At 35.4% G+C, this 10,299-nt stretch overlaps 1 protein-coding gene across 1 annotated transcript; it reads right to left on the reverse strand.

Annotated features, from left to right (window-relative positions):
- Window positions 1–2,370: 2,370 nt before the first annotated feature.
- Window positions 2,371–6,296, reverse strand: LOC120148265. The gene is made up of 2 exons (XM_039161430.1): window positions 5,833–6,296; window positions 2,371–5,732 (listed from the first exon to the last, which is right to left on the reverse strand). Exon 2 carries the CDS (start codon window positions 5,622–5,624, stop codon window positions 2,487–2,489), a length of 3,138 nt encoding a protein of 1,045 aa, XP_039017361.1. The 5' UTR covers window positions 5,625–5,732; window positions 5,833–6,296; the 3' UTR covers window positions 2,371–2,486.
- Window positions 6,297–10,299: the final 4,003 nt, after the last annotated feature.

Raw genomic sequence — 10,299 nt, forward strand, 5'->3', positions numbered from 1 at the left:
CCTTCTGTTTTTCTGTTGAAAATCAAACCATGTGACCGGCTAAGAGCTGATATATTGGTTAGGTCTCTGTCTATGAAATAGATTTTTCGGCTTTGTTTCCGGTTATTCATAAAACCGAAGCTAAATTAGCTTTTTCATGTAAGTTTTGACTAGTGCGTGCAGCAAAAATGACACCTTTCTACTTCGAAACCAAAAAAAAAATCATAAAATTTACCTTAGGTAGAAAAGCCACAAACAAACTATTTCTTTTACATTGAGTTAATTTCGATTATGTTTGGATATTAAATTAAGTCGGCCAATACTAATTAATTCTAAATGGTCGTTTAAATTAACGGGTAAATTTTCCCAAATATAATTGAATTCTACGTTTAATATCATTTTTATTACTGAACTTTCAATTGCTTTAATTTTAACTTTGAATTTTGATTTTAGTTTTACTATAAGCGTCGACTGTCCCCAAGAGTCCGCCACAATCCTAAAAAAAACAGAGTGACGAGTCCAAAAGTTAAAGAAGCTAAATGGCTTGGGAGGAGACTAATTCCCTCCATGAAGGTCCAACAGCAAAGGACAATGATCAGATACCCTGAAGTAAGGACCTCCACATACGAATGACTAAAATGCTGAAGAGTTGACAAGAACTCTGTCAAGCTTCTTCACTAACGAGCAAACTTCCTGATGATTAGACCAAGTCAACACAAGGCCAAAGCAAGAGTGACCCACTATCCCAATACAAGATAGACAATCGTGAAAAGCAGCCATGTCGTTATTAACAAAATTACCACACCATAGTCGGAGGACTCCTCAAGTTGAAGAATGGCATTGAAATCCCCCAAACAAATCCAAGGCTTATCATCATAATCCCTATGCAAGTCCTCCAGATGATTCCACAACCTTGCCTTATCCACACCCAAATTACAAGGGTAGATAGCGGACAAGACACACTCCTCGGTTCTAATCTTGACAATGCTAGTAATAGATCGATCTGAAACAGCCTTCGAGTTAAAATGAGCAGAACCCTTCCGCATAACTCACACCTTACCATTAATAGCCTCCCCATAATTATAAACACCCTGTCAATCATTAAAATCTTCAACCAAATAGCAGTCTTATTCCCTAATTTCAAGCATACAAAAATCAACCTGCAACCTTTTAATCCAAGTCATTACATTACTTTGTTTTAGGGGATTATTAAATCCCTTAGTATTCCATGCTAACAGCTTCATGAGGATGATGAAGAAGCCTACTCTCACCACCATTAATCTTCTACTTCCTTTTACTAACCTGATGAGACGGAGCTATGTGTATGGCTGGGGGCCACTGTCCCTAATTTTTTTATTATTAAAAATATATATAGAAAAACATGTATTTAGGCCTTTTAATTTTGATTTATTTTGATTTTGCCCCATCCATTATGGTATATTTTGATTTTGTCTCTCATTTTATATTGTTAGGTATACCTTACCCTCTTGAATTAGAATTCTGGCGCTGTCCCTCCTCGAGCAGCTGCACGCTGAGGCTTAGCCACCATAGCAACATTACCCTCGAGAACATGATCAATCCTAGGGGTGGGTATGGGTCGGGTTTTCAGTCCATCCGACTCGACTTGAACATTTTAAATCCTCCACCTACCCGAAAAATATACCCCTTCCACCCAATCCGAATTTTTGAGATAAAATATGAATCCGACCCGAAATAATATATTTATTAAAAAATATTATTTTTATTCCATAAAATTAGAGATTTAATTGAAAGAAAATAATATATATATAGGAGTATTATTACAATCATCCCTAAATATATAAGGTAAAATTACAATTTTTTGGGTTGGGTCGGATATTTTTCACCCTAAACCCGAACTCGACCCAACCCAAACATAATTTTAAAAAAACTCGATTTGACCCAACCTTGAAACTTTTTTTAAAAAAATCCAACCCGGGCGATTCGGATCGAAACCCGTCGGATTCAGATACGATGCAATCCCTAATCCATCCAAATTAATCTTAACAACTTTGTCCCATCAAGATTATAGATATTGGAAGAACAAATTGGAGATGTGGCGTGGCGCAAATGGGGATCGAACTCGTTCCATGAGCAAAGCTCAAAGAGATAAAATGTTAATATGAAAAATCTCCTATTGATATCTCTGGACTTCAGCCAGTAAAAATGTCAGAAACTAACAGGTCGGCCACTACCACTCAAAACAAAATATGCAAACATATTGATATCTCCTATTTGAAGCTGCAATTATAAAGTACGAGAGATTCCTTCATCATCCTAGTCACAAGGTGAACTGCAGGCTTGTGATATGTGAAAACCATGTGTCAACAAAATTCATAATTACACATGTTCATAATAAATATAACAAATCACAGTGGAGAAAATGGTTATGGAGCTTTACAATTCAAGCAGCCAGCCAAAATTAATATATCTCTGCACCATAAATATTTCATACAACTTTGGAGAACTACCTGAAATGTTGATCATGATCAGCTTGCACTCTGGAGTCCGACCCGCCTCTCTCTCCCAAATGCCTCGTCATCAAATTCATCGTTAGTGGAATTTTCTTGACGTAACAAATTGCTTTCAGGATGACCATGTTGACTGTTACCTAGCTCAGACCCGTGATCAATGTCAGCATTAAACTCCATATTTTGTCCATCGTCACAATCTGTCTCCATCTTTTTACCACCATCAATGCACAGAGGTTCGGCAATAAGATCAGAGCCCAATTCTACGCCTGACTGATCCCCGGTTGTATGGAAAGCCACGGTTACAGCTCCTTCATCAGTTTGTTCCATGGTATCTTTTTTCTGCCTCTTCCATTTCTTCGTAGATGAAGTACCATCATCCTCAAAATCTTCTTCTTCTCTTTCTCTATGTAAATAAACCCACAATTTCCTCTCTCCATCGAATTGTACACAAGGATCACGTTCATAATGCAAACGGTCTAAGGCCCCACTAACAACCTGATTAACTTGTGCATCAGAGACATCTTCAACAATGTATTGAGAGTCTCTTATCAAAGTACAAACATCCGCACGAGTGCCGATACTTCCAGGCAATCTGGCAGCCGCATCTCTCACAATACAAAGAATAGTAACATGTGGTGGACGGTCACGTTTCAGCATAAAGTGATCTCGAGCCTTTGAAGTAGGCTTACCTCCACACCTTCGCAAGGGAGCAACGATTGATTTTTTGCCATCAACAGCTGTGTAAAAGAAGGCTCTGTCAGGAATAGAATACCTAAGAAGCTCCTCCCTTCGGAAATAAGCTCTCACTTCTTCAGAACTCGGGCTAATGGTGCTAAGGCTCTTCTGAGCTTTTAGATCTCTAAACCTTTCTTTCTCATCTAAATTGTCTTGCATCAATTCAAGTGGTGGTGCAGGAAGACTCCCTATTTGTTGGAGAGTCTCCTGACCATTTTTTAGCCAATTTGCAAATGAATCAACCAACTTGACCAGCATTTTGTGGGGAAGACCCCAGGCTTCAGGTGATGTCACCTCCTCAATAGTCTCATGATCATTTGAGCTATGCACAACAGGACCAACCCAAGACCAACTTTTTGTGGACTTTTCATAGGCAACAAGTGCCTTCCAACCTTTTACTCCCAAAGGTGCTGTTTTTGATGAGAAAATTTTCAGAACGCCCCGAACTAAATCTTGAAGCGGTTCTTGCGTCTCAAGGATACATGGATCTCCAGGATTCACTGTCACACGACTAACAATCTCATGAACTGTTAGAGAAGGCACACTTGCTTGCACCGGATGGTCCAAATTATTGCTAACTGCATTTTCACGAGAATGAATCCCATTCACACCACCTTCCTGCTGTCCATTCTGCTCCTCTCTAGGTTTGCTAACCTCCAAGGAAACTTCTGGAAGTGGACTAATCATTGCCAAGCGAACTGCAGAAAGAAGATGCACAATTGAGAACGAGAAACTGGTATGAACTGTGGGGGTAATCAACGTAAATGGCTTTTTTTGTGGCTTGGCTTCCATCTCCACATCTAAGGCTCCTACTCCTGCACCATGAGCTTCAGAAGTTTCGATATCAAGAGTACCAGTATACACCTCCAGTTTCCGTTTTCCCTTCTTTAAGAAAAGGGAATCATCAGTTTGCTGCTGAAGTTTAGACTGCAGGTTACCATCTGCACCCCTTCCATCAACATGTGCCACATACTCCTTCCCCGTCCTCTTCTTTCCTTTCTTCCCAGTTCTACCGAAGATTTTTTCATCTTTTAATGGTCCTGTCACAGGTGAAGCATCCACATACTTGGCCTTCTTGGCAAAATCACTGGTTGTTCTTGTGTTAGGTGGGTTTGAAGTATACACTTTTTCCTCCAACAATTGACTCATATTCCTGTTCCTGTTCTTACCATAGGCCTGAAACTCCTGCTTTGAAGAAAAAGGTAAAGCCAAGGAACTATCACTAGCTAATTCTTGAGCTCTTAAACGGTCATATTTTTCCCCTGCTCTCAACGAACCGGATTTTCCCATGATGCTGTCACGCACAGCATTTCGGTCTCGTTGAATACCTGTTCCGAACATCGGGTCTTCAGCTTCATCATCCAACCTCATCCAATCCCTTCGCCTGTATACTGCCCCCGACTTATATTTCTGTCGAGGAAGAGTTCCCAGAAAATCATATGGCTCAGAATTCATATCCAAATCAGGGTAAACGCTGCTCCCGAACTCTTTTGCAGTAGGAAATTTTGACCCACCTGTTCTGAGTTTATCTTTTGGATTCAGCTTCCCATATTTTGAAGGTTCCAAAGCCGTCAGCTGTCCTTGGGAAATGAATTCCAAATTCGGTTCAACCTCAGAGTCAAAGTACCGAGCCATTTGCTGCGAAGCCTTCCGATCCTTAACCGTTTTGGTCCACAATCCATCAACCAAATCCTCTCTTTTGGAGGATTCAGAATCATCGTCTTCCAATTTCTCATGCATCAAACTCTTTTGACTTCTCATAATATTCAAAACACGAAGCCGCTCCTCAATACTATATCCCCTACACTTGTTAACCCAAGCGTCCCTTATTTGACAAAGATTGACAACCATAGTATTCTGATGTTTCCTCAAATGATGGTAATGCTGCCGCTTCTGAAAGAAATTCAAGCCCTCTCGATAAAGTGCAACCCTTGGTTCACACAACCCTCCTTTGAACATATCAAATAACTTCTTAATAGGGCTTCCAAAATGAAAATTATAACCCTTAAGAAGGTCATTCAATGTCCACATATATGTATCCTGATCCATGTCGGGTAATAACTTAGTAAGACTAAATCTTTCCTCATCGCTTAAACACTCATTCCACACATCAAGAGATAAAATATCTTCCAATCCAGGAAGGTCGTACAACTCATAAGGAACAGAACAAGACCAGTTCCCAACTTGGTAAAATTCAGCCCCTGTTTCACCTAATTCCAGTAAATCATAGTCGTCCGAATCTGTCCCTGAATCAGCATCATCGAATCCACCACCATCATCATCTCCATCAGAAACAACAACTGAGCTTTGACGTTGAAGCTCATCCTCATCACTTGACACAGTTGTCTCTCTACTACCAGGCGAAAACTCCGAATCAACCCGTGAAACCTTGAAGTTATTCTTCTCAATAGCCATCATAATATAAAACCCCTCATAAACAAACAAAAATCCAATCCTCAATTCAACCAAATGTTTATAAAAAAATATTTTCAACTTTTCGTAATGTAGCGCCAATTCATCAAATACCTAACAGAAACAAGTAAATAAAAGAAATTCTCAAAACTTTAAATAAAAACAAATAAAACAAAATATAAAAAAATGAAATTGAATTGGGGAAAGAAAATACCTGGGTATGAAGAATATCTGGTGAGGAGATTGACAGAGCCGACGAATTGAGGATTTGGAAATTTCTTCGTTTTTTTCTGATCGAAGAAAATTAAGGAGCGGAGAAAGGACATAGAATTGGATTAAATCTGAGAAACCCTAGAGAGTTAAAATAAAATAGAAAGAGACCGAGGAAGGGAAGGGAGGGTGAAGAAGACGGTGGTGACGTGGAGAAATGGGAGACGTCGGATGGGGACTAGAGGTGAAAAGACGAAAAAGGACAGAAGGTCGAAGAGGTAGAGAAAGAAAGTAGGAGAGGAAGAGAGTGGAAAGGAAAGAGGATGACTCGACTGTACTCGACTGTACTCGACTCAGTGAGTTGAGTTGAGTTCGCACGGAAGGAAGACAGAAGAGATTGCTCCATGGTTTAGGAAGTTTCCGGCCGTTGGATATGTTCCCCTTTTGGCGGTACTTACCTCTTCGACATCGTTTTATTCCGATTGTTTCTTATTCCACTTCCTTTTATCTGTTCCGGTCCAATAAACAGCAGTATGAGATCTACCCAAAAAAAAAAAAAAAGTAAAACGGCATTAGAGGTCCATGTTCTTTTGAAGAAAATTTAATTTGGGTATCGTATTATCTTTTCTTTTAATGTGACCCTCCAGCTCAAAAAACTAACTCAATATGGTTCTTGCACCAACATTTTCTGTCGTTGATCGTTACGGTGTTGGTGTGGTAGTTCACGGTGCTGAAGTGACAGTTTACGATGTTGACGTAACAGCCCACGGTGCTGAAATGGCAATCCATCTATCATGTTTGAATTACCAATTTATCCTATTTGTCATGTCATCCGCCATATTAATTTACCACCGTGGATTGTCATGTCAACACCGTAGAATATCACATCAACATCGTAAACTACCACGTCAGTAATGTAACGTCAACGATGAAAAACGTTGGTCAAAGTGTCATATTGAGTTTATTTTTTAAGTTGGAGTGTCATATTGAATGAAAAAAATAATATGAGGTCATATTAGCTTCTTTTCAAAAGTACAGTTTATTTTTATCTAAAAATAAAATAAAATCTAACTGCGCATATAACACACCGGAAAATAATTATAAACAAATAATTCTTCCAATGTACTATTGAAATTATTATTTATTTAAGAGTACTTTTATTAGAATTAAAAAAATACTATTTATATTTTTAATAAATTAATATCATCTAATTAGATAATAATATATTATTCTATAAAAATTTTAGACATGTTATTAAAGATGAAAGAATGACGAAATTGTAAAATTCATGTAAGAAGTTGAAAGTTCAAACCAATAACCTTTCAAAAGAGGAATAAATATTTAAATAAATCTAAAATCTAGTTATTTTAGTAAAAATAATAATTATAGAATTATTACATAACATAAATTTAAAAAAGTATTTATAAAAATGATTTTTATAAATGTAATAATTTAACTTATATTTATTTTTATTAAAGTTATAACAATATCCCAAATTAATCCGTGGTTAGGTGCCAACCCCTCCTTCCCAAGGAAAATGACGCTACTGTTGAAATCAAAACCCATACCCATACATTCCAATTCAGTCCCAACACGTAGAAATCACTCGTTACAACATAAATTCATCTATTTAACCTACATGAAATTTTCTATCATTTGGTACCAATATTTCATAGTGATGATGACTATATGTTGAGATTGAAAGTTAGGGTTTATGGATTTTGAAGGGTTTATGGATTTTGAAGAGTTAATGAATGATTTTTATGTTTTTGATTTTAGTGATTAATCCTAAAGCATGTATGATGATTAAAATCGTGTGTAAAGCCTTATGTTAGGCTTGACCAAATTAGGGTTTGTGGAGATTGAATGAATTTTGATTTAATTTGATGTTAGGATGATTGGAAATGCATGAATTTAATGTTAGGAGGTTAAATTCATGCTTGAAATTGAATGGAAATCAAGCCCTAATTCACTTAGGGTATTCGGTCATTAGGGAAATTTAAGGGAAAATGTTGAAATAATTCTTATGGTATTGTATTGATATTAGAAGTGTTTCATGTGGCTTGGAGATCAATTTGGACCAATTTGGAAGCTTGAATAAGAAAAAGGGTTAATATACAAGTTTTGAAAATTGTGGCATTATTGCAAGAATGAGATATTTGAAGGGTTCAATGCTGATTTTTAATATTTGAAATGTTGTAAATTTAAGTTAGAAAGTTGATTGGAACCAAATTGTAAGTTTGGTAAAGTTTAAGAGTAGAATTCGAAAGGTCTCAATATTATAGGGACTTGATTTAAAGTTAATTAAATGTGAGGTATCACTTGGGTAAAATATTATAATACTGGAAATTTTATGGACATGCTGACTTTTAAGTTCATCTATTGAGTTGGGATCAAATTTTAAGTTTTTAAAGATGGATAGTCGAATTCAAAAAGTCTAAGAAAGTTTATGAAAAAATTGCAAGTTTTTTAATGTTCAAGTATTGATTTAGGAATTTTGATAAGGTACTGGAAATTTTAGAAATTAAAGTGCAATGATCTAAATGGTGAGGGATTATTATGAATTTAATGGAAAAGTTAAGGCGGATTCTAGAAAGAATTCATAATTAGTGGCTTGATTTTGTATTTGGAAAAAGTTGAAGAGTTGATAATGGAAATAAATACTTATGGAATTTAAGGAAATATTTTGAGAAGTTTAAAATTACTATGGAAGTAGGATTTAGTTTTATAATGTTTTAAGTATCAATTTTATTTCCATCGAATTTTATTATTACGCTTAGATTATGTTAGTTCGATACTAACATGTAGTATGAACATTCTATGTTATTATATGGCGTCGTTAGACCACGGTAAATCTAGTGATTCAAGTAGCTCGAAAGGGAAGGAAAAAGTTTGAGATCGAGAAGGTTATCATGGAGAAGGTTCAATAGCAAGGTAAAAGTGAGTGCATTTAATTTGTATTTATGTTATCGAACAAACATTGGCTTGCGATGAGCCAGTGTTAGAATTACTACGATAAAAAGTGATTCCTAATGTTATATGAATTGTGATTCTAGCCTATATGTTCATTTATTAAGCTTGTATAATTAAAGAAAAGAATTAAGGAAAGTTGTCTAAAAAATTCATGATTCGAACAGTAAGTTTATAAATTCACCATAAATTATATAGATATTATTAGATGATTAATTTTATACCGTTGGATTCTTATATCAGTCTAGTTTTGTTAAAACAAACGGCTAATGATTTCGAGATATATACAAAAATATATGAATTTTTAATCAATAATAGGTCAGAAAACAAGGCATCAGATTCTACTCAAAACAGCTTCTGTTAGCCAGCTTTGAAAATCGGTTATAAATTGTACAAATTGAAATAGAATAAGTTTCTTTATATGGCTAGATTCTTATTTGAGTCTAGTTTTAGTGGTATTAACAAAATAATTTTTAAGTATGTAGATTAATAATGAATAATATTTCTTTGAATGTAGTGCAAACTGTCAGAGTATGAAATTTTGATAAAATTGGATAATTGAAACATTTGAGAACAAATGATTAATTCTAAAGCTTGGTGAGACTTATATTTTGATTTATTAATCAAGTGTCAAAGTGAATGCAATTTACTTATTTAGCTATTTTGATTGAGGACAACTTGTGATAAGTCAATCTCGCATTACTTAAAGTGTGTTTTCTATCTTAAGCGTGGATTATTATTTTCATAATATTTATATATGTCTTATGAATGTTTAGGGTAAGAATTGCACAAATTATGATTTTTATGGGAATGATTGGAAAATGATTCTGAATTGAAATATTGATTATGAAACGAACAAGAGATAATCTAAAAGCTCATTGTATGTTGCATTAAGGGTCGTAGGTACAATTGGCATGCCATTAAGCGAGTACTTATTATTTTTCAATTATCTGCACCGTTGGTGCTCATGTGATGTGTAACATCCTCAATACTGGGTTAGTAACTAAATTGTAAGTTTCAGAATCTGGTGATTAAAGTAGAATAATTGAATAGTTTAATGATTTATTTGGAAATATTTCCTGAAAGTTGTTAGTAATTATCAAATGAATTAAAGGGAAAAATTGTTATTTGACAAGAAAGATACTTTTCCCCTTTATATGAATGAATCACGTGGGGGGGAAGAGAGTTATCTTCTTCTTCTTGCTTCCTTCTTCTCCATCGTGAAGCATCCTCAAGCAAAGGTAAGTTTTATGGTTAATTGATTATTTGTTGATTTTAAGAGTGGGTTTTGATCCTTAGGTGATACTTAAGCTTAAGTTGTCTTAAAATCAAAAGATTAAGAAGTTATGAAAGATTAAAGAGAATGAGTTTTAAGTGAATTTCTGGAAAAGAGTTGATAAGTTGAATTTGAAATTAAATTTGACTTGTCATCAACCCAATTAAGGAATATGGAGTATTAGAATTGGATTTAAAACATGTTAAAAAAATTGGGTATGATTCT

This window comes from Hibiscus syriacus, unplaced genomic scaffold, assembly GCF_006381635.1.
Source record: "Hibiscus syriacus cultivar Baekdansim isolate YM2019G1 unplaced genomic scaffold, ASM638163v2 tig00110956_pilon, whole genome shotgun sequence".
NCBI classification, from domain to species: Eukaryota; Viridiplantae; Streptophyta; class Magnoliopsida; order Malvales; family Malvaceae; genus Hibiscus; species Hibiscus syriacus.